This window comes from Mesoplodon densirostris, chromosome 18, assembly GCF_025265405.1.
Source record: "Mesoplodon densirostris isolate mMesDen1 chromosome 18, mMesDen1 primary haplotype, whole genome shotgun sequence".
Lineage (NCBI taxonomy): Eukaryota > Metazoa > Chordata > Mammalia > Artiodactyla > Ziphiidae > Mesoplodon > Mesoplodon densirostris.
The window spans coordinates 2,101,448-2,125,341 of NC_082678.1; the positions used below are offsets into that span (position 1 = coordinate 2,101,448).

Below are 23,894 nucleotides of genomic sequence, written 5' to 3' on the forward strand. Positions count from 1 at the left end.
TGTTACCCTGAGGGGCATTAGAGCCTCTCCAGCTCCGGGCCCCCACCCTGGCCCTGCTCATATTTTGTTGCATCTGTTTTCCTCCACGTTTAAAGTCCCAGGAAGGCGTTGGGCAGGGTGTGGATGTTGTGAAGGGTTAAGGGTGGCTAATCACCCTGGGCTGGGGGGAGGGGGGAGCGGTACTCTCATCTAGGATGGGACACATGGTGCACTCGTGCCATCTGGTGGCTACAAATAGCAATGCTAGTTACTGGGTTGAGAGAAGAGAGGGAGGAGGGACGGGAGGGCAGAAAAGTGGGTGTAAAAGGAAAGGGGGGAGACAGAGACAGGCATCAGGGAGACAGAGGGCAGGAGGGACTGAGATGGAAGGAGGGAAGATGCGGCCAGGGGCCCACAGCAAGAGGGGGGATGCCAAGGACTGTGCCTCTCAGATGTTGCCGCGGGCTTCGGCAGCCCAGAATAGCAGCCCAAGATTTGCAGTCTCTCAGAGGCTCCCAGGGGCCATAGGGCCCCAGCTCCACCCCCAGCACCTGAGTCTGATCCATGAGACCTGAAAGTCAAGAGGCTGAGAACCAGCAGGTCAAACGAGGTGTTACTCCACAGGGACCCCCAGTTCTAAGGGCCAGCCTCATGAGCCTTCAGCTGTTGGCCCCAGACACCAGGGATGGGGTGAAAGGTCCCTTGCTCCGTGGCCAACTTGGTCCCTGGAAAAGGCTGGCCACAGCTCCCCCAAGGACGCATGTGAAAGCAAACACGCTTCTGTACATGTCACCCACATGCAAGAGCCCAGCACACATCTTACAGGCCCCGTGGACACCCATGACACGCACCTGTGTTATGCAGATGGCCTGGGCCTGGGGGAGTGCTTGTGGGCCCCCACCTCACCCTCTTCCTTGCTTCCTCTCAGGGGTGGGAGGCAGAGGGCAAACTTGTTTACCACTTCTGCTCCAGGCAGTGGTGATGAGCTCAGACTGGCCCATTGCCCTCCAAGCGCAGGGCCAGGCCTGAGTCATGGGGGCCAGATGACTGCGGAGGCTAAACGGGTCCGATCCTGCAGCCCCCAGGAGCTGCTGGAAGCCGGCGGTGGGCTGTCCTTCCAAAGCAGTCAGGCACTCCCAGGCAAACAGGATCGGGGGGTGTGGTGGATCCTGAGGTTCAGGCCCCAACCGGCCCCTCCCCTGACCAGAGGACAACAGGGCAGATGGCCCTCTCCATCTCTGCCTAGCCAGGCCCAGTCCTCTGAGCACCCATCCAGGAGCAGTGCCTGCCCTCTGGGGCATCCTGGTTCAGGCCAACTCCCTCCCAGAAGGCCAAGCGCTCCCAAACACATCTCAGAAATAAATGGAATGTTGCAAAATGGTGGCGCTGGAGGATATGGTACTTCGTCCTGGACCTCAGTCTGCTCCACTGTGGAAGGAGAGGGGGGGATCAGTGTCGCCCAGGGGCGCTTCCCAACGGACCTCAGCCTTGGCCTGCAGTACGTGTTCCTGGGCCTCCAGCTAATGACAGAGCCCTCATCTCTGTCCCCCAGCAGACCTGCAGGCCTTGGGATTATCTGCCAATAGGAGGGACCCACAGCCTGACCCCCCTGGACAGCAGAGTAACCAAGGTCAGCTCCAGGTACTTAGCACTCACCTTCATGATGTATTTTTGTCTTGTAAAATCCTTTCTAGTACTGTGGGATATTTGAGTTCCATTGAAAATAAAGTCCTAATGGTTTTAAATACCTCCCTATTTTTTGGAGTTCCACCAAAACTACAATTTCCATGGAATTCCTCCCAAAGGTCCCAGCTCAAAGGAGGTGCGCTCCACTACTGACCCAGAACATTTCCCCAGGGGCGCACATGGCCTTCCTCTGCTGCCTGGGTTTGGATGTGTTTGGCCTCATCTCCCCAAGGACCACCGGTCTCCTTGGTCAAGACTGGAGCCCTTCACTCTCGGCACCCCTCACCTTCCAGCTCCCCACCCTACACCACACAGGTGTGGCACAGACTTGGACACACAGGCAGGTTCCGTCCAGTTCATGTCTCTCGACTCACCGGGTAGTCCTAGAAAGGCCAGTGCCCCACTGTGGGCATCGCTGTCCCCGTCTGTACAAAGAACGAATTGGAAAAGACGACCCCAGAGGCCCCTCTGAACCCTGAACTCTAGGGTTTATAACTCACCAGTAAAGGCCTCTGTTTTTATTGCAAGGTGAATGAGACCTGGGGAAAGAATAAGTTTGAGGGCTCCCTCCCCCTGCCCCCCAGCCCCAAGTTGGCACTGACTCTTTCTCATTGCTCCTTTGGCACTGCCCACTTCCTCCCAGTGACCCTCTGTCTTCACTGATCTCCACACTCCACCCACCACCACCCTGCCCCTGGCGGCCTCCTGCTTCAAGCCCTGACAGTGCCCCGGCCCTCCCCCATCTGCTCCTCTGATCTCCAACCCTGGCAGCCCCTAGCCTCAGCTTGGCATGGCATCTTTCAGCCTGCTGTCTGCCAAGCCTGGGCATCGCCCGCTCTCCATGCCTGGGCACCAGGATTTGGCTTTTGCCTCCCCAAACCTTCAGGCCTCAACACTATCCTCGCCCCCCCACCCCCTGGGCACCAGAGACTTGCTGACTCCTGCCAAAGGCAGCATGGTCATCCCCCTGCCTCGGGGCCAACCTACACCTCCAGCAGCACTGCCTGGCCTGGCCACTGTCACCCCTTTGGGTCCTCAAACAAATCTCTCCCAGAGTGATGACTCCATTTACTCTTGGGTAAGAGACGAGGACAGCTTCACTGTATCGTCAGCAGCAACATCAAAGGCTCCTCGCGTGTCCCAGTGGCGGCAGGGCTGAGACCACGGTGGGAAGGTCCCCAGGTGGGCCACCGGCTGATGATGGGCTTCAGCGCCCTCTTGTCAGGACTCTTAACAGGAAAACCAAAAGCAGACCCTGAGCCTAGGGGCCCAAAACACTGGTGGGAGCTCACCTACCTCAGGCCAGTCCAGGCTCTGCCCCCAACTCTTTCACTGCAGGACTTGCTCTGCATTTCATACTGTTGACCCTTCCCTCTTTCTTATAACCCCTCTCCCCATATTTTTATATTTCTCTTCTAATCTTCCGTTTTCAAAATGTGTTAATTATATCAGGAACATAAAAACGTATACATAATACTACAGCAAACCTGCGCTCATTACCTAGTTTTTTTGTTTGTTTGGCCGCGTGGCTTGTGGGATCTTAGTTCCCCGACCAGGGATTAAACCCGGCCCTCGGCAGTGAGAGCGCAGAGTCCTAACCACTGGACTACCAGGGAATTCCCTCACTACCTAGTTTAAGAGAGGAATCATTACAGAGAAAATTGAAGCCACCTGTGTTCTCTCCCCAACCTCCTCCCCATGTATATTTTCACTACATGTGTATATATCCATTTATAATATGGATATATGTTTTTCATGTTTTTCAATTCTACATAGATGGACTCATACTCTAGGAATCCTGCTGCAACTTGCTGTTATGAGCTCAACATTCTATGAGTTTTATCCACGTTGATAGACACACTCTAATTCATTCGTTTTCACTGCTGTGTAGTATTCCACAGCCACAAGGGCCTTACCCATTTTCCTGTTAACGGACATTTATATTATTTCTCATCTTGTTTTTGAGTGTAAAGGTGTATTCTTATTGTAAAATATTCAAATCCTACAGGGTACTGAGTAGATGATGGACACCTCCCTTTACTTACTTGTCCATCTCAAAAGTTAGCACCACAACCACCTATGAGTATTCTGCCAGCCCTTTTTCTAGGTGTTAACATACACATGTTTGAGGGGAGGAGGATTTGGGAACCCTTGAAGGGAAAAAAACAGAATCCCACATAACATCTTTGTTCTAAAACCTTCAGTGGCTCGCTAGTGTCTGCCAGATAAAAGCCACACTCCCTAGCCTGGCATTCAAGGCCTCATCTCTTTGTTCTCCAGTCCCCAGCCAGCCTGTACAGAGTCTCACTGAACTCAGCAATCCTCTGAGAGCCCAGGTGTTCCAGACCACGGTCAGGGACAGCAGGACAGGAGTCAATGCTGAGTCTCGTGCCCCGCCCCCACCAGCCAAGTTACCCCACCCATGGGTACCATCTCCATCTCTGAGTGGCCGGCTCTGGCGTCCTCCCTGACTTGAGAAACAAACTATTCTTCAGACAGTGGGGTCTGGAGGCACCATTTGGTAGACAAAGGACAGTGCGTTATAACTTTATTTTCAATTAGTCGTTCACTTTTCTGCCACACTCGCTAACCAAGATCCAGGAAGAAAAGGCTGATTGGAATCATGAGCTTCACCTCTCCCACTAATGGGGTCAGTCTCTGGCGGCCTTTATTGCACAGAGGCTCTGGGAGACACAGGCACACAGGCGAGACTTCACCGCCACACATGAGGCAAGGGCCGGGCAGAACCCACATCCCCTTAACTAGGGGGGCTCCACAGGCCTCCCTCAGCACCCAGGCCTGAAGCTTATGAACCCTAACTTTAAGCATGGGCTCATTGAACCTTGTCTGAGAGACCTGGCTGCAGGGAGCTCCTAGTCTGATGGGAGAGACCCAGTTCCTGTCCTTAGGAAACTCCACCTGATAACAAAATATCAGGGAACACCAAAAATGGTTTTTCTTAATCTGGCTTTCCTATAAAATAGGGATGAGTGTTATTGTTCAATTATATTATTAATAGCAATAATAATTGCTACCATTTACTAAGACCTACAATGTGCCTGATGCCGCATGAAGTTCTTTTATGCATTATCTCATTTAAACGTCTCAACAACCTTTTTAAGAAAGTATATTATTGGGGCTTCCCTGGTGGCGCAGTGGTTGAGAGTCCGCCTGCAGATGCAGGGGACACAGGTTCGTGCCCTGGTCCGGGAAGATCCCACATGCCGCGGAGCGGCTGGGCCCGTGAGCCATGGCCACTGAGCCTGCGTGTCCGGCCTGTGCTCCGCAACGGGAGAGGCCACAACAGTGAGAGGCCCGCCATACTGGGAAAAAAAAAAAAAAAAAAGAAAGAAAGAAAGTATATTATTATCCCTATCTTATGGTGAAAATCAGAAAGGTTAGGTGCCTGAGGTCACACACTGGTAAGTGGTGGGGTCAGAATTCAAACCCAGAGTCTTATCCTTAGACACTACACTTTGTTTCTACTCTTGACTTAAATCCTTCTTATGGACAAACAACCCCCCACCATGCACGTTTGTCTTTCCTTATAGAATCTAACTGCAAAAAGGAGGTAGGTAGGTGGGGGCCAGGGCCCTGGGAAAAAAGGTGATGGAGAAGGAAGGGAGATGGCGTGAGAACCTCCTAGGGCCATAGGCCTGGGCCAAGATGCACCTTTGGTGGGGGGAGAGGGGCCTGATGAAAAGGGCAAGGACAGGGACTGTTTGGAATCATCCTCAGGACTCTGAGAATTTCTGAAACTGGGCTACCTATATCTTCAGGCCCTCCCAGAGATACCTGGGATATTATTAAGAGGCTAGAAATGCTGAAAGCAAGGCAGCCTTGAGCCAAATTGTCTGCCATACCTACACAACCTGTGGGTACAGAGGATTATGGCTCCGTTTGCTCCATCTGCAATCTGTGTGTAGAGACCCACCTTTCCAACCCAAAGTCTTCTGTCTAGGACAAGTGTCTGAAGTGTACCCACACTGTAAATGTGGGTAAAGGGGGTCCAGGATTCTTCTTCTCTCCCCAGATACCCCCACCATGGCACTTTCCACACTGTTAAAAGTGTTATAATGCTTGTCTGTTTCTTTCACCTGTGTTCTGGGGCAACTCCCATGTTGTAAGGTCTCAGCAAATCCAGAATCAATGAATGAATGCATGAATGTAACCTCAAAGATTCGCAGTAGAATTAAGCCATTGCCACCGAAAGGGTCCTAGCACAGGGTGCAAAGACTATTGCCCCAGTTACACACTCCGAGCTACTTTCACCCACCACCCTGCCCCCTCCGTTGGAAGCACCGCGCTGCCCACCCGAAGGAGACTCACCTCCTCTGGGGGCCCAGCCTCCCCTTTACCTCCCGTCCTCTATCCAAGGGGCAGCCCGTGAGACCGGACCCAGCTCTTCCCCTCCCGGGTCAGTCAACTCCGAGTTCTAGGAAGGGGCGCGCAGAGGAGGGGAGGGCGGGGTAGATCGGGCTTCAGAAGGAGCCTCCACACGGGGGCGCTGGAAGGGCGCGGGGAAGACGGACGCAGGGTCCCTGCGGCGTCACCTGGGGCGGGGAAACCCAGAAGGCCAGCGCCCCCCGGCTCCCCCTCCCGCTCCGGCCCGCCCCGCCCTTCCCCCGCTCGCGTTTGCGTTCTCAGTCGTGGGGAAAGAGGCTGATCAGGCTCCCGACTCTGCTACTTCACAGCTGGACGCCTCGTCCGAGGCACCCAGCCTCCCCGAGCGGGCCGGTAAAGTGGGGCCAGTCATCCCACCTCCTTCGGACGCAGTCGGCGCTCAGGAAACGTCAGCTTCCCGCCCTCATCCCTCCCTCGGCTTGTGTTTCCCTCTTCCCCGCTCTCCTCCCTCCTGCGCCCTTTCTCCTCTCGGCTCCGCAATCTTAGCCAAACCGCAGCCTTTAGCAATCGTGCGCGCCCACCCGGCGCCCGGGCAGCCTCGCCGCGGCCGCGACTCACCCTGCGGCCTGCCCGCCGCCCGCGCCCCAGCCCCGCGCGCCGTCCGCTCCCGCGGCCTTGTCACCGCTCGGCTGCGGTGTCCCGACCCCACGCCGGGCCTCGAGGACAGGGCGAGGCCGGACCCGCCGGCCAGGGCCGAGCCCGGGTGGCCGAGGGCACAGGGCGGGGCGGCGGGCTCGGCAGCCGGGCCCGCGAGCGCCGGCCCGACCTCAGCCCAAGGGCAAAGCTGCAAATAGCCGCGGTTTCCAGCCCGTGCCCGGCCTCCCTCCCGGCCTTCCGGGCCTTGGGGATTTTCTCTCCCTTCTTCCCGCCGCCCTCTCCTCTGCCCCGTGGCCCTGCCCCCTCCCCGCTGTGCACCCCCAACACCTTGTCCCGCGCAGCTGGGGCCAGGAGACCAGCGCTGAGGTCCAGGGTTCCAGAGGTCGAATAATCACAAAACTTAAGTTCGGATTAATTGAGCACATACTATGTGCCAGGCACTCTGCTGAGCTCTTTAAGGGTGGGCATTTATGAAACCTTTACCACCACCAGATAAGGGGTGGCTCCAACTTCCAGATGGAGAAACTGAGGCTCAGAGAGGGTCCTTGGCTCCGAAGGTCGCCTGGTTTGGATCTGCAGAATGGGAAGGCATCACCCCTATCCAGAGGGCCACGCTGGTACTCTGTCTCCACCCATGTGCTGCTTGCCCTTGTGGGAAGCAGCTGCCTGGGGACCCGGGAGGCTAGTCCGCCACAAATTCTCAGTGTAACCTAGAGCAAGCCCAACCTGCTGGCTTGTGAAACCCAGTGCCAGTTTCCACATCTGTAAAGTGAAGGGGCCGTTCATCCCTGTAAGGAAGAACTTGTTAACAACAGTGGAAAAACAAAGTGGATTGTGAGCTATTAAGTGCCCTGCCCTTGGGAAAGTTCAGCCAGGGGCTGTGTAGATTCAGACCCACAGACTAGAGTTGGCTGTGTCAAAAAGGGCTGAGCTGGGGAACCTGCATTTTAGCAAATGCAGGGATTCTGAAACCATCAGTTTGGGATTCACCAAGAGATTCCTGGAAGCGGGTGGACGTGGTGTGTATGAAGCTGTCCTCCCCCAAACCTCCACACTTGTCCTTATTCATCTCTGCCTTCACTGGCCTGGACTCAAGAGTAATTGCACGTTTCTTAAGGACGCACTGTGTGCTAAGCACACATATATCACAGCCCTGCTCTCAGAGCATTCGTGACATAATACGGCAGCCTAGCAGGGCTGTCCTCAGCCCAGCTGGCCCCTCTGGGAGAAATGGAGCCAGGCACCTTCTTGCAGGGGGTGAAGCCTCTCGCCAGGCTGTGTGGCGCAGTGAGCAGAGCGAGGGCGGGTTTCCACCTTCACTCCCCCGTCGGCAGCCTCCTCTGTGCAGGACACAACCTGCACAGCCTCTGACCACAGCCTGGGCAGAGCTGCAAGAGATATGAGTAGGAGATATTGGGAAAGCCTAGGAAAGGAGCCAACTAATTCTTGCTGGAGTCGGAAAAGAGACAAACTCTACTGGGGGTGATCCTTAAGCAGACCTTTAAGGATGAGTGGGAGTTCACCAGGTAGAAAAGGAAGTCTAGGCAGAGGCAACAGCTGAGGACAAAGCATAGAAGCAGGGAAAGTTGTCCTGTCTGGGAGCAGGTGGTGAAGCTGTCTGGGGGCAGGAAATGGGCAAACTAGGAAGGGGGGTGGGGGCGCGGCCTTCTCCTGCCCCCACCTCTGTGCCGGCACAGAGCAAACTGAACACAGTTTATCTGCCAACCAGAGGTGTCCTTTCCTAGTGACTGTGAGATGCTGTAGGACAGGGACAGGGACAGTGTCTTATTCATCTTCTGTGGCCCAGTGCCTCACCCAGTGTCAATAATAGTAACAGGAATGATAGTTACTGGGTTTTAAATATTTACCATCATGTACCGTGCTCAGCGCTCCACATGCGTTATCCCATTTCATCCTCAACTTTGGAAATAAGTGCTATTAATAATCTCATTTTACTGATGAGGATTCCAAGGTTTAGAAAGGTTAAGTAACACGCCCAAGGTCACAGAGCTATTCAGTGGGGGAGCTAGGAATGGAATTCAGGGCTCTCTGACCACAGGACACTTGTTCTACACTAACAGATGGACAGATGGATGGATGGGAGACAGGGAGGAACTAAGTGGAGAAGCGCCCTGAACGCCATGCCAGGGAGCTTGAACTTTACGCCACGGGCAGTGGGGAGACACTGGAAGGTTGTAAGCGGGGAGAGATAGGTCAGGTTAGGGCTTTGAAAAGATCCCAGCAGTGGGAAGATATTTTAGAGTTGATGACACTTGAGCAGGAGGCCATTTTTCTGGCAAATCCCAATTCCTGCCTGGGAGGAGCCTTATTTCTTTACGTGTTGCCTTACCTCTTAGGGCAGGACGTGTGCTACCGTGTTCACATGAGGACTGCTGATGGCGGGGAACGCCGAGGAAGGGGTGCAGTGACCGGAAGGGGAGACTAGTGGTGGAGTACTGAGTTCTGGGGAGAGGCCTCTCTTACAGGGTGAGGGAGAAGCCAGGCAGTTCCCCCTTCCCATTTCCAAGATGACGCTGCCCGCTCGGGGCTTCCAGTCAGGAAGCCGGAAGCACCAGGCCCCACACACTGCTCCATTGTGCACCTGCCTGCCAAGGGGAATGCAGCCAACGGTGAGGCGGTGTTGCAACAGAGATCAACTGCTGGGGGGTGGCAGTGGAGGAGACCTGGTCCCTTCTCTGGGCAGCTCGTGGTATCATTGGCTTTTCCAGCTGTGGGGGGCATGGGGCAGTCACAGGAAATGGCTCCGGGGGTCAGATAAGCTGAAGGAAGAAGCCGAGTAGGAGTTTCCCCCACCTGCCGAGAGGAGCCAGAGAGAGAGGACCGAGCCTGCTAGTGGCGGTCTGTGGACTGAGCGGGGCTCCGCGGGGGTCCCAGGAGCACACAGAGCGGTGCTCACCATGCTGCTCTGCCGCACCCTGCTTCTCCCGATGGGGCTGTCTGCTTGCACTGTGGCAGGTGACAAGGAACTGGCACTTGATGCTGAAGCTGGGTCCTGGGTGACCGTGACCCTGGAGGTGGTACCTTTGGGGAGAAGCAGGGGATGATACATGGTGGAGGAGGCAGAAGATGCCCTTTATGGCTGCCAGGAGAGCAGGTTGTACACTGCAAGGCAGGGTGTCTGCCTCCCCTCTCTGGGCAGGTTCAAGGTCATGGCCCCTGGCCTGGCAGACCTCCAAAGAGGCGCATGCATATGGAAGCAACTGTGTGTGTGTGTGCGTGTGTGTGCGTGCGCGTGTGTGCATGTGCGCATGCACTCACGCTTCATTTAACAAACACTTATTTAACATATAGTATGTTCCTGGCACTGTCCTAAATGCTTCATAAATATTAACCCATGTAATCCTCATATCAGCCGGTGGGGAAGGTACCATTACTATCCCCATTTCACAGATAAGGAAACTGAGGCACGGAAAGGTCAAGCAGTTTGTCCAAGGTTGTGCAGCTTCAAAAGCACAAATGTACAGGCACTTCCCTGGTGGCGCAGTGGTTAAGAATCTGCCTGCCAATGCAGGGGACACGGGTTCGAGCCCTGGTCCGGGAAGATCCCACATGCCGCGGAGCCACTAAGCCCATGCGCCGCAACATGCTGGGGATACAGAGGTGTGAAGACGGTCTAATGAACGTCACCCACTGTCATTCTCTCCACTAGTGAGCATCTCTCCCTCTCAGCGGAGCTAAGCAGGGCCTTCATCAGAGGCTGCAGTTAAGGCCAGAGAAGGAGAGGACTTCGGCCAAGGTCACAAAGGTTAACGGAGGAATGAGAACCTAAATCTATAGTCCTTGGTCCAGAACTTTCACCCCATCAGCTCAAGGATGAAAATGTCTTTGCCCAGGGGAGTGGCCTCCACCCCAGGCCACATGCCATTATCCTCACGGGAGGCCCAGGTTCTAGGGCAGGAGAAATCCAGGACAATGGTGGTAGTGCCGGGGGAAGAGAGGAAAACAGGAGTCAGAGAGGGGGTTGGAGGGGAAGCAGTCTCACCTCGCCAACTGGGTGCCCACCCCAGGTTCACCAGCTGCCCCCTCCTTGTCTATATTGGAGACATTTCCCAAGATGGAGCAGAACCTGTGCTCTGGAGTCAGACTTCCTGAGCGGCTCTACTGGCTCGACCACCTCCTGTGTGACCTTGAACAAGTCACTTAACCTCCGCACGTCTCAGTTTCCCTACCTGTAAAACAGGGATAAATCAGTCCCTACCTCATATGGTGTTGTGAAGAGTAAATGAGATTATGACCGAGTGTTTGAGCTTTAAGCCGGATGACGTGGGTTCGCATCCCGGCTTCATCTCACATCCTTGCCGGGAACTGCTCTGTGGTTCAGTGTTTCCATCCGTAAAATGGTGACAGTAACAGAACTCCGTGTGGTTTGGGTGAGGATCCAGTGAATTGACACATGCAAGTGCTTAGGAACAGGGTAAAACGTTAGCTATTAATTGTTATTATTATCATGATTTACAGCATTGTGTAAACTGTGCCAAAGAGCTCAGTGCCAGCACAGAGCTCGTGTTATTGAGATTGTTATTGCTCAGGCTGTCTCCTTGCCCCAACTCTAAGGAACTCTCTGCTTCCTCAGGAAGATGTTGTGCCCAGCATTCAGCTCCAGCTCTGGGAAGTGAAGAGGGGCAGAGCGAGCCAGTTCTTTGGACTGATGGGGAAGCAGGTGGGAGGTGAGTGACAGAAGTGGGCGGGTGCCCAGCGAGGAGGGCTTTTGGGTGGGTTCTGTTACACCAAGCGGAGACCCTAGCTTACAGCAGCTCTTCCTCCAGTCCAGTAGGGGTCGCTCATGGGATGGGATGGGATAGAGTGTCCATGTCAATTATCACCCAAACCAGGATACTTCAGAGACGGGGAATTATGCCCGGCAACAGGTGTACAGCAGGGCTGTCTCCAGCACCCGGGGAGTGCAGTCACCCCAAGGGTGGGGACAAATGCATTGCATCCTGCTGGTGCCCTTCCTGCAATACAATGGATGACTGTGGAGAGAGGTGGTGGTTCTCAAGAGCCTCTAGATGTGAGGAAAGGCATGGGCTAAGCTTTCTAGTTGATTCTGTTTGGCTCAAATAGAATTATTTAAATGAACCTATGTTCCCTGAGGGCACGCTTGACACGTGATTCACGTCCTGGGGGGACAAGGAGAAAACAGTCCGAACAGAGAGCCGTTCCCTTTTTCTTATTGCCAATATTGTGTTTTTGTTTGTTTTTTTTTTCCGGTACGCGGGCCTCTCACTGCTGTGGCCTCTTCCGCTGCGGAGCACAGGCTCCTGACGCGCAGGCCCAGCGGCCATGGCTCACGGGCCCAGCCGCTCTGCAGCACGTGGGATCTTCCCGGACCGGGGCACGAATCCGCATCCCCTGCATCGGCAGGCGGACTCTCAACCATTGCGCCACCAGGGAAGCCCTGTATATTTTTTAAAGTAGTGTTGGTGAGGATATGAAAGAACTGGCACTTTGGGCTTCCCTGGTGGCACAGTGGTTAAGAATCCACCTGCCAATGCAGGGGACATGGGTTCGAGCCCTGGCCCAGGAAGATCCCACATGCCACGGAGCAGCTAAGTCCGTGTGCCACAACTACTGAGCCTGTGCTCTAGAGCCCGAGTGCCACAACTACTGAAGCCTGCACGCCTAGTGCCCGTGCTCCGCAACAAGAGAAGCCACCGCAATGAGAAGCCCACACACTGCAACGAAGAGTAGCCCCTGCTCACAAGTACAGAAAGCCTGCGCACAGCAACAAAGACCCAACGCAGCCAAAAATAAATAAATAAATTTATATTTAAATATATATATATATATATATATATATTGGGCACATCCATACCCTTTATGGCCATTAAAACGGATGAGGCAGATCTGTGGAAAGATAGAGAAAGATCTCCAAGATACTGGTTAAGTGGAAAAAGCAAGTTATATAACAATGTGTAAGATAGGAGTTTACCTGTTTAAAAGAAACACTACTTACTTACACAGATCTATATGTGAAAACATAGGGAGAGTTCCAGAAGGATAAATATCAAACTGTCTACAGTGTTTACGCCTAGGATAGGAGGTGGAGGTGAGGGAGAGAGTTAGGAGGGACTTTTCCTACACTCTCCTCTACGTTACCATTTTATAGTGGGCATTTATTCAGAGACTGCTTTTTTATTCTTTTCTTTTTTTGTGGGGGGGCGTGCCGCATGGCATGGGATCGGCCAGGGATCAAACCCGTGCCCACTGCAGTGGAAGCACAAGAGTCTTAACTACTGGACCACTAGGTAAGTCCCCAGAGACTGCTTTTGTAATTTAAAAAATGCTTATAAAAATAGAGAAAACCTTTCCAGTACCTCCACAAAAAAAAAAAAAAAAAAATAGAGGAAATCAACTTGTGAGCAAATACTTTTGGCCTCAGTTTCCTCCTCTACAAAATGAGTTTTGGACTGGGCCATTTCAGAGCTCTCTACCAAATCCAGCAACCCATGAGGAAGCAGGGGAAGGGATTATAAGAGAAATATTTACTGAGGAATTCCCTGGAAGTCCAGTAGTTAGGACCCCATGCTTCCACTGCGGGGGGCAAAGATTTGATCCCTGGTCAGGGAACTAAGATCCCGCGTGCTGCGTGGCACAGCCAAAAAAAAAAAAAAAAAAAAATTTATTGAACACTGTGCTCACATGTGATTAAATCTCACAATATCCCCTTTACCACCAGCAGGGAAACTAAAGCTCAGATAGGCTAAATACTTTCCCAAGGATGCCCAGCTGGTGCCAGGCGCAATGACTCCAAAGTATGCGCACTTCCTACTACCCCACACTGCCTCCTACCCAGAGTGTACCTTGTGCGGCCCAGCCACACCAGGACAACAGGGAGCGGCTGGAGTTCCATTGAAGACCCACCAACGGTGCGGGATCGCAAAGAGCCATGAGCCCTTTCACCTCACTGGGCCCCCAGGGAAGCGGTGCAGCCCTCATTCCTTCTCTCTCTTTCCCCCAGGAATACCTCCCATCCATCCAGAGAGAAGAGGTAAGTGTTGTCCAGACCTTCCCCCAGCATGCTCCCTGGGGAGAACCGAGCTGTCCAGGGAGGCGGGAGAGGTGCTCTGGCCAGGGCGCACCAGGCTGGCCTTGTGGAGGACCGGGGCGGCATGATTTGGCCGCATGCTAGGCTCCCTGGTTGTTTCCTTAGAGAGGCGGTCTGTGCATACCTGGGGAGTAGCTGCGGGGATATGGAAAAGGCGGGATGAATCTAGTTCTGCCAAAGGTCCAAAATTACCTTGGGTCTAAAGCCTGGAGTTGGAGAAACTAATCAATCCAGAAGGACCTTAAAAGTGAAAAGCTGTCCTTTCGGTGAAAAGGGAAAAACAATATCAAAAGAAAACCAACCAACCTTTACCCACCACCCTTCAGTGCTCTCAGGAGCAAACCTAACGCCCTAAGACTCACCACATCCTCCCAGGCACCCTCACTGACAGGACTCCTAGCTCTTCTCTTTCCCTGCCTACCTGCCTGCCTGCCTGCCTTACCCAGAGCTTGTCTCCATAGCCTGGGCATGGTGCCCTCCCTCCTTGGCACACTGCCTTGTACTGTTCTGCTGGGTCACATGGCTGGTGTCCCCAGAGCAGGAACTACCCCACAGGCAGGTAGAGGTCTGCCATCTCCTCTGTCCCCACAGTTCCTATTAGAGGTGCCCACGAGGTGTTAGTGGAAGGGGAGAAGGGAGGGAGAATGGAGGAGAAAGAGGAAGGAATCAGTGAATGCATCAGTGAATGAATGAACCTCAGCTCCTAGGTTGATTGAGAGATGACTCCATTCATGAGGCCCCAGTTCTGGCCCTGTCGTCTTTCTTGGTTCCCAAGACAGCCTTCCTCTACTGCACTCTCTTTTTCTTCTCTATCTCCTCTCTTCACCACCAGGGTATCAGCGAGGACCAGTAGTCCAGGGCCACCTGGGCAGGGGAGGACCATCTACAGAAGGTAGATGAGAGCTTCTACTGGATTGCAAGGGCATAATGAGAAAGCAACCAGACACTTTGCTGCCAGTCTCCACGGTGGGGGCCAGGCAGCTGGCCAGACAGAACAGGCTCCCCACAAGCTATTAGGCAGAGGCCCCATGGAAGAGAGCAGTCGAGGTGCAGGGAGATCATGATCCCTTTGATGATCCAGGCCTGTAACAGCCGTAGCCCTGAAGCTGCACCCTCTCCACCCCCAACACACCCAGGCACACCCTACTCCCCGCTCTCAGGACCAGCTGAAGCTACAGAGTAGTGTGTGGTTTTTCAGACCCTGGAACATCCCCCTTATTCCCTTACTAATCGTTGTTAGAAAGTCTTAAGGTATTTTCTATCCTCAACAATTATAAATAAGGGCAAATGGCCCTGGGAGGGGTAACACCCTAAGTAGTTATCAGCTAACGCCTTCTGGCAGGGGCCACAACCCCAAAGGGGTTCAAGGGGACGTTCAATAAATGAACAGGCATGAAAGTAGATAAGTGAATCGAGCTGGGGAAGGATCCATAGCTCAAGCCAGTCAGCTCAAGAGGAAGGGCAGGGGGTGTCGCAGCTGATCAAAGACGCCAAGCTCAAGCCTGCTTTCCTAATCCTGACCTCTCCCCGCAGAGCCGCAGACCTGTGGACCCCTCTCTAGCTTCCCTGATATCTGCTCCTTCCAACATAGGCTCTTGCGAATAAAGATGGGAAAGTCCTCTATATTCCCCCCAAGAGTTTCTCCTAAGTGTCTGAGCCATTCCACTTGAAGGGCCATGGAAGTCAACCCAATGCCAATGTGGAAATGAATGTCCCTCCATGCAGACTGTCGGCAGGAGCCTTAGAAATCATTTTCAGGGATGGAAACAATTTGCCCAAAGTCACACACTGAACTGATAACAGAGCCAGGACTAAACACTGTGTGTCCTGCTCCCTAGGCCAGGGCACTTCCCGTGGCCCCAGGAGGGCCTTTGGAATTTTGAGTGGTGGATTACCACTCCCTTTCTTTAGAGAGGATTAGTGAGGGTTGGCTCGTCCATGCTCTGGAGGTGTTTATGGTTGAAAAACGGAAGCTGTGCCAGATGAACCTGTAATTTGCCTTAGATATCTGCAGCCAGAGAAACTCGAGTTAGGGACGAGGAGGGCCTTGGGTGGATGACTATGGAAGGGCTCCGAGGGTGGAGGAGGCAGACCAGTCTCCCCTAACCGCCGGCCACGTGCAGCACTCTTCCCAGGCGAGAGGATGAGGACCACTGGTCAGAGTGAGAGCCCCCGCCACGTGCTTCCCAGAGGACGAAACCTTTCTCCCTACCTGGACGTGACAGCCAACCAGCCAGCCTCCGTGTCTCCTGTGCTCATCGCCAGCATGTCCCCACCACCAGGCCCTCACTGAACTCACTGGGGCTCCTCCCAGGACTCTCGGTCTCAAGCAGCAGTTGTGCAAAAGTGCACTGTTGTCACCACTGTGAGCTAGTGACCCTGCCCGCACCCCCCCCCCCCCACTTGGACCTCACTGCACAGCACGATGAGTGTCCCCCGCTCCTCTAATCTCCTGTGCCCAGAACACAGCAGCGGCTCAATAAGCCAATGAACAGTGGATGGTTTCTTCTCCGGTGCAGGGCAGAGGCCCAGGGATGGCCTGGCATGTCAGCAGTTGGGAGACTTTGCAGAGTTGTAAAGGGAAATACTAAACAGTCGTGCTCCCCACCCGAGGTGGGAAAACAGGCTTGGGACACAGGTAAAGGTGATAGACACCCCCTCCCTACCCACCATCATAACCTCAAGGAGCAGAAGTGGGTCCCAGGTCCTTCATCAATTCTTGTGTATGAGGCGGCCCATCAACTGACCGCTTTGCTTTGGGGACACAGGCAGCTAGTCATGCTCCCAGCACTGGGAAGAGCTCTAGAGGAAAGAAACAGGTCCCACTTCAGGGAGCCGCCACCACCCCCCGCCCCCCCCCCCAGCCTTCTGACGGGGAGACCATTGTCCTGCCCCAGTGGCTCATAGGCAGGCGGGACACAAAGGACCCCAGGATGCTTAGAAAGAGCTAGAATGAAATCCTAGGGGCCAAACCTAGGTAATAAGCATAAAGGTGAACAAAGGACTGAGCTGGGAGTTGTGTGGGTTTGGCGGTAAAGGGAGATTAATTCTCTGGGCTGCGTAACATTCAGCTTCTCTGTGTCCCTTTCCAAAAAGAAAATGGGTTAGGGGCTTGGGGGGGGGGGCGCCTGATTCTTTGGGGGTGGGGTCGTTAGGCTGTTTAAAAGGTGGGGAAGAAGGCATTGGTGGAGAGGCCAGGCCCTTCATCTGGGTGCCAGGGAAGGTTTTAGTGACAGCAGAGACCCTGAGAGGCCAGACGGTGTCTGCACGACCAGTTAAGGTTCTTCTGTTTGACCTGTAGTGAAAGTCTCCATCTCAAGACTGACTGTTCATCATCATTCTTCCTCATTCTCACACCTTACCCGTGTCCAGGGAGAAATATGCGAGTAGGGGGCAGTGCAAGCCTTCTCCTGACTGCAGGCCTCCCAGGGTCCAGCACGCCCTCCAAAAAAGTCCAGCTCACACTCCAAAGGAAAATTAGCTCTTACTGGAAGGACTGGCACACACATGCAGAGATGGGAGAAGTTGTTGGTGGCCATCTCTGGAGGTGATCTACCGCACCTCTTTTGTGAGATAAGGGTATAGGTTCCTAAAAACTTTGGAACTGACTAAACATAAGGTGAGTGGTTTCCAGAAACAAATACCCAGTTGAGAAAGACTGAATGGACATGACTTATCAAGGATAAGGGTGTTTCCATCTCACATAGAACGTCTGGGAGGAGCAATGGAGCCAAAGTTGTGCAACAGCACAGGTTATTTTCTCCACTCTTGGGCACAAATAAACAAACTCCCAAACCCCATCTACACGTATTGCACAAGACAGAAGGGACAAACTGATATTGCAGCAACGGGCATTTTTCACCACTGGGCAGCCTTTTTTTTTTTTCTCCTTAGTGACATTCATTGGCATTCTGTTGAAGATACCACAAAGGAAGTGGGCAATTACACTGCCCCCGTCGGCAGGAGACCGTCTGGAAGAGACAGTCATGCAAGTTTACAGCAGAAAGCGCTGGAGCCAACCCAGAGGAGGTCCACTTCTACAATTCCATATCAACGAATAGCAAAAGTAGCTTCTAGAATTCCTAGCATACATGATATATATTTAGCAAAAGAGTTTTCACCTTATTCTCTGAACACGCAAAACCCTGTATAGCGCCGTGTATATGTGCGCACCTGTGAGGATCCTAACGTCGAGCCGGTGAGCCAGGCCTTCTCCCTGTCATCACCGTACCTCACTTAGCGGGACCTGTCATCTTACGCAAAGAACTAGTCGTGGGCTGTGAGTGAAGGCAGGTGGGTGGGGTTCCTGCCTTTCCACTGGAGCTTTCTCAAACCAGGGTTTCTTATTTATTAACCCCAGTTCAGAAATGGACTTCAAAGGCTCAATTTCCTAAACTGTAGACAAATGTGTGCATATTTGCATTTATGTACATTTTTAAAAAAAGACCTGATGCTTTGATTAGATTCTCAAAAGGTCAGAAGGAAAGTAAAAAGGGGAAGGACCACTGAGAGCTACACTGCTTGATTCCAGCACCTTTCATACAAACCACACTTCTTCAATGTTTGGCATATCAATTGCTCTTCAAAGGAGGAAAAGGCAGCCATGTTTATGAGTACAGTTGCTAATATACATTCAAAAAGCTGCTTTTCAGTGGCTTCATATTCCAGAAGGAATGTGTGCTGTAAGCAAGCTGTGGTATTTTTCTATACTGGCTTCACATGAACTCCATTAGAGGCCATCCCTAACCCCAGCGAGGCAACCTGCCCAGAACTACAGGGACAAACCAAAGCTGAGGACATGTCAAAAGCATCATCTTCCCTATGAAGGGCACACCATAGTCTTAGAAGTTACTTAATATGACTCACTGTTAACCCTGTGAGAAATGGGAAAGCAGGCACAGAGGCATCAGATGACTCACAATAGCGTTGTCAGAAGCAAGGGATTTGGAATCAGAGGAGCAAGGCTCTCATTCTGTTTCTATAACCCAGCAGCAAGACCTCTGAGCCTCAGATTTTCTCACGTGGAAAAGGGCTACAATACTCACCTTACAGTGGTGGCGTTGTAAGGACTGAAGGAAACCATGTAAGTAAAGGGACAGACGGTGCTTGCTAAACAGTTTATTCCTAAGTCGGAAGCAGAGCCAGAATGAAGCACATCTTTGTTCCCTGGTTTAGGTCTCTGGCCTCCAAATGCTGCCTACAGGAGCAACTGAAATCAATTCTTTCATCTTGAAGTTTCCACCAGTGTTGCCATCTTTGTGGCAGTGGAAGCCACTAGAAGCTTGGGAGTCTACAGTTGAAGCAAGGAAATCTAACTAGAAGGGAGATGGTAATTCATGAAGGAATCAAAAAAGCCAAGAAAGCAAATGATATAGGTTCTCAAGCTGGACAGAGCAAAATATGTGTCTTTGACGCTTCCTGCGTCACCGTGATCTAGGTTTCCTTCTGCAAAACCGGTGTGAATTTCCACTGCACTGAGCTAACGTGCGGGTCAAACAAGGCAGTGGGAAGGTACCCAGCACAGTGCTGGGCAGATAGGAGGCAACCAGCTCGCGCTAGGGCTCCCTCCCTCCCTCCAGAAATAGAGTAGGTGCTTCCACTTAGAGAGTTTCAGGAGCTAGAGCCAGGAATGACTCCAGACTTTTGCTCTTCTAATGAAGGAGCCTAAGCAGCTGAGCTTCTTTTGTGCAGGTAAAAAGGAGTCAGAGGGGACAGGCTGACTCAAAGTAGCCAAGGAAGTGAACGGTCTCTTCCCATACCTGTAAGGATTTAAACCAGAGAAATCTTCCTTTGATTTCTAGGTGAGGAAAAGGGGGTGCCATCAGTGGAGGCTTGGGATCCGCACTGTGCACAAAACTTCAAGTGCCTTGACCTCTCAGCATCCATTCTCATGGTCCACGTTAACTACCTACATTTTTTCAAAATGTGAGAGAGAGCAGAATTTCCCTTTGATGCAAATACCTAGAACAGGGAGATGTGGGCACACATCTTTCTAAGATGTGTAAGAAGGGTCTTTTTATAAGCTTGAGCTTCTCTCCATCCCATCTCCCACCCCCAGTCAAGTGACACACTGGACTCTAAGCTTACCAAGGAGGACCCTCCGTTTGTCTGCCAGGAGAAGCTCTCACCATGCTGGCCGCAGTGGGCAAAACCACCCTCCTCCTCTCCACCATATAGCGAAGTGCCTGGCCACCCTTTTCCTGCTCTAGGTAAATGCTACAGGAAAATGCAGCTACTTTCAGAAATCATCTCAACCCGAGAGACAATGATTAGAGGTGGCACTGCTCACTACTGGCAAATAAGCCTGGAGACAAGAAGGGACCCACCTTTTCCCACTTCCCACAGCTACCGACTGTACCCCACGTATCCTAACTTCCTGCTGGGTTTTCTGTCCTTGAACTTAATGAACTTAATGAAAGAATGGATCATACAGACTACTTATTGCTATGCATACCTATTATCTGGAACCAGAGTGTGGCAGGGAGAGTTTATCCCATCAAGTAAACAAGCTCAGAGTAAGCACTGCCTCCACAGATACCCTGCATCACAGAGGAAGAAACAACCTTCCCCAGCCACAAACCACATCCCTCAACAGTCAGTTTACTGCTAGGAAAATAAATCCCAAGTGCACTACCTATTAGCAGCAGGTCAGGGGCACCATTTTGTACTCAAAATGAGAGCTCCTAGGTGAAACAAGACTTGAGCAGAGAACATGCTTTATTGAGGAGCAGATATAGAACAGCACATTCTACCACATGTGGGGAAGGATTAGCTTCTGTAAAAGGCCTTTACCCCTTAAGAAAACCCCCAGTGAAGTTGCTTTTGGATAAATTTTAACAGTGACACTGAAACTGGCAGGGAGCTGCCACTGAACATGCTTAAAATTAGCTCCCCCCAACCCACAGTGAATATAAGTAGTGTACAAAGATGACAAGAGAAAGGCACAAATGACCAGAGTTGGGATTGTGGTGAGGGTTCCACATGAAGACAGCAGTGTTGTAGAGACCAAGTTGGAAAGGGTGACATGTCATACATCAAAAGCTGCCCCAAGATAGCAGGTTATAATGGGCTAGAGAGAAATTAGAGGGAGCATCTCTTCCTTCACTTAAACAACACCAAAAATAGGAGACCAGAGAATGGGGGGATGGTGGTAAATCCCAAAAAGGAAATGGAGGAGGAGTTCTTGGAAGGGCATAAGCACTTCAGTCTTAGAGGGAGGGGGAGGCACTGTTGAAGAGGGAAGCGAACCTTGGCAGGGGCGGCCATTCTGCCTCGCTGGGTCATGGGCTGAGACACGGAAGTCATTTTCAATCACTTCTCCAAGGATGTTCAGACAAAAGCAGTGTAACTTCAGTGTAACTTATGTGGAAGCGTAGGGATGCTATATCAGACTGGTACTGGTGAAAAGGTTTCTGCAGTATAATTAACCAGTTAACATGCAGCATGAGAGGGAGAACTGGAAATTACTTTGGCACCTGCAAACGTAAAGATGGGCAGGGAGTGAAGAGAAGAAAACATTTACTACTGGGCACTTTCTGGTGAGGCAAAAAGTAGTATTCCACTCCCTTCCACCAAGACGTTGCCCACTGCCCACAGGTGAACTCAAATCCAAATACAGAATCACCACTTCTCAATTCTTTTCTCCATCTCATTCAGATAATGTGCTGTAACCAAGACTAATCCCTGCGAGGCTTCAAAAGTATTTGGCTCTGGTCAGCCTGATACTGATCAAAAACAGGTCTTTCAGGAAAAATGGAGGAAAAAACTTAAAGTGAGATGAAATCCAAAGGGAAGGGACCCCTCCCAGCACACACACACACACACTCAGAAGTGTTACCTCTTCCCTGCCCCTCCAAGAACACAGGTAAGGAGTAACTGGGAATGTCCTGGTGGCAGTAACCGTGGTTGGTGGTCTGGTGACTGGGCGGCAAGAAGAAGCACTATTACAAAGTTTAGAGACACGACACAACCTCATGGGGCCAGAGGAGAGAACCAGTGACTGGACAGGTACAGTACCAAAACAGAACACCTTGGGTCAGTGCTACGAGGGACCCGCACTCGAGTCTAGTGCAGGATCCCATCCGGGCAACCTCACTGAGGCCGAGCATCAGTTCCTCAGAACCAGCGTCTGCAGTGTGCACGGAGGGCGGAGCCAGGACAGCCCTGAGGGGGGCGGGGCCTCCCCAGAGGATACTGCACTTGCCAATCACCAGAGCAACAGAAATGACAGACAGATCCCTAGGGTACGGATTCCTACTGCTGGGGTTCGCTGGCTCGGAGTAACCGGGCACTTTAAGTGCCCTTGGGAGGGGTCCATTTTAAACAGCTTGGATCCATGGTTTTATTGGAGTTGGATCTTTTGGCCTCTTTGGCTATCCACTCATCAATCAGGTCCTGAGGGAGAACAATGGGAAAAAGTATTATATACATTCAACTAAAACATGTTTATAAGTGGATTTCAAAAGGATTATCAGCAAAGAAGAAATGGCCCTTACATATTTAATACTATACTAAGGTGTGAGGCAGGTATATATAAAAAAATTCTCTTTTGATTTACCCAGTGCTCTCCTACCTAATCCATTTCTTCCTGCTATGCCTTCAGTAAGACCTGAAAATCATTATTCATCTTCCATCACTGAACGTTATAAGTCAATTTAAAAAAATTTTAAATTGGCATGAGTTGAGATGGCATTTGTTAAAGGAATTTAACACCACTTCCACAGGCCCTGGAGTTTATGAAGATTCTCCTCCACAGATGGGCACTCTTCATCCGATCTAAGAAAATCATCAAAGGATAGAAGCACGACCGTGCAACATAAAGCTGCTTAACTGGAGCTGCTTACACGTCTGTCATTCAAATCTGAGACAGGAGCTTAAGATAAGCCTAACAATGAGACCAAGTAAAGGATGCGTAGCGTCAGGCTCCTTTAAGAAGGGAAGGTTACCTATAAGGTGTGAAGGCCCCACTTTGCTCTGCTAGGTCTCAAGGGACATTAAGCAATGAGCAAGAGGCTGACAGTCACTTTACCTGTCTCTTCAAAACTAGGTGTTTTCCTTTCCAGTATTTGAGCATCTGAAGGGCTTGCAGGGTGCTGACAATGTCCACAGGATTCACAGCCGTCTCCTGGCTAATTTCTGAAACAGAAGAGATACTGAGAACTTGGCCAAAATGCAGACACCACCCCCGCCCCGCGCCACCAAGGCCCCCTTTCCCTTGGCGGAAATCTAGACGCAGACTCCAAATGTTTGGCATCTTCACTACTTGACCCAAGCTGTTCAGAAGAAATTTACAAAGCATTCATTTGACCAGTTAAAATAACTACAGAAGAGGGATATTACAGCAGGAAACCATTTGGCCCCTATAAAAATCAAGGTCAAAGACAGACCAAACTAAATTCTTCCATCCTCACATAAATATTCAGGGATGTTAGAATTTCCTCTGCGTGCCAAAAGACTTGAAGTTTTTCTTCTTTCTTGACTTTTGTTTAGAATTAAAGTGTCAGCAACCTGAGATTTGAGACGCAATAACGAATGTCTGAATAAAACCTATCTATAAAACACATTTTCAGGGCTTCCCTGGTGGCGCAGTGGTTGAGAGTCCGCCTGCCGATGCAGGGGACACGGGTTCGTGCTCCGATCCGGGAAGATCCCACATGCTGCGGAGCGGCTAGGCCTGTGAGCCATGGCCACTGAGCCTGCGCATCCGGAGCCTGTGCTCCGCAACGGGAGAGGCCACAACAGTGAGAGGCCTGCGTACCGCAAAAATAAATAAATAAATAAATAAATAAATAAATAAATATTAAAAAAACACATTTTCAGACTTCCCTGGTGGCGCAGTGGTTAGGAATCAGCCTGCCAAGGCAGGGGACACGGGTTCGAGCCCTGGTCTGGGAAGATCCCACATGCCGCGGAGCAACTAAGCCCGTGTGCCACAACTACTGAGCCTGCACTCTGGGGCCCGCGAGCTACAACTACTGAAGCCTGTGCTGTGCTCCGCAACGGGAGAAGCCACTGCAATTAGAGGCCGCGCACCACAATGAAGAGTAGCCCCCGCTCACCTCAACTAGAGGGAACCTGCGTGCAGCAACGAAGACCCAACGCAGCCAAAAATAAGTAAATAAATAAAGTTCAAAACTCAAAAAAAAAAAAAATTTAAAAA

General features: G+C 51.8%; 3 protein-coding genes across 5 annotated transcripts in view; 2 read left to right on the top strand and 1 right to left on the bottom strand.

Moving 5' to 3' along the window:
* Positions 1–1,844: 1,844 nt before the first annotated feature.
* Positions 1,845–6,863, top strand: LOC132478464 (uncharacterized). The gene is made up of 3 exons (XM_060081624.1): positions 1,845–1,980; positions 6,313–6,402; positions 6,556–6,863. Exons 1-3 carry the CDS (start codon positions 1,845–1,847, stop codon positions 6,861–6,863), a joined length of 534 nt encoding a protein of 177 aa, XP_059937607.1.
* Positions 6,864–9,584: 2,721 nt separating this feature from the next.
* TAC4 (tachykinin precursor 4) lies at positions 9,585–11,362 on the top strand. Its single transcript, XM_060082903.1, has 2 exons — positions 9,585–9,683; positions 11,261–11,362. The coding sequence occupies exons 1-2, from the start codon at positions 9,585–9,587 to the stop codon at positions 11,360–11,362; spliced, it is 201 nt and encodes a 66-aa protein (XP_059938886.1).
* Positions 11,363–20,439: 9,077 nt separating this feature from the next.
* Positions 20,440–23,894, bottom strand: part of KAT7 (lysine acetyltransferase 7) — a 31,063-nt gene continuing 27,608 nt past the window's right edge. For all 3 annotated transcript variants that reach the window (XM_060082849.1, XM_060082848.1, XM_060082847.1), the window contains 2 exons: positions 22,764–22,870; positions 20,440–22,129 (listed from right to left, as the gene is read on the bottom strand). In XM_060082849.1, the coding sequence (XP_059938832.1) occupies positions 22,028–22,129; positions 22,764–22,870 (209 nt within the window). In that variant the 3' untranslated portion in view covers positions 20,440–22,027. The remainder of the gene's footprint in view (positions 22,130–22,763; positions 22,871–23,894) is intronic.

Bases quoted from the DNA above. Each gene is read 5' to 3' on its own strand.
- LOC132478464 (XM_060081624.1), top strand. From the start codon at position 1,845: ATGGCCTTCCTCTGCTGCCTGGGTTTGGATGTGTTTGGCCTCATCTCC. The intron at 1,981-6,312 runs GTGTGGCACAGA...TTGCGTTCTCAG, and splicing joins CCCCACCCTACACCACACAG to TCGTGGGGAAAGAGGCTGAT. The intron at 6,403-6,555 runs GTAAAGTGGGGC...CCGCAATCTTAG, and splicing joins CAGCCTCCCCGAGCGGGCCG to CCAAACCGCAGCCTTTAGCA.
- TAC4 (XM_060082903.1), top strand. From the start codon at position 9,585: ATGCTGCTCTGCCGCACCCTGCTTCTCCCGATGGGGCTGTCTGCTTGC. The intron at 9,684-11,260 runs GTGACCGTGACC...CTGCTTCCTCAG, and splicing joins ATGCTGAAGCTGGGTCCTGG to GAAGATGTTGTGCCCAGCAT.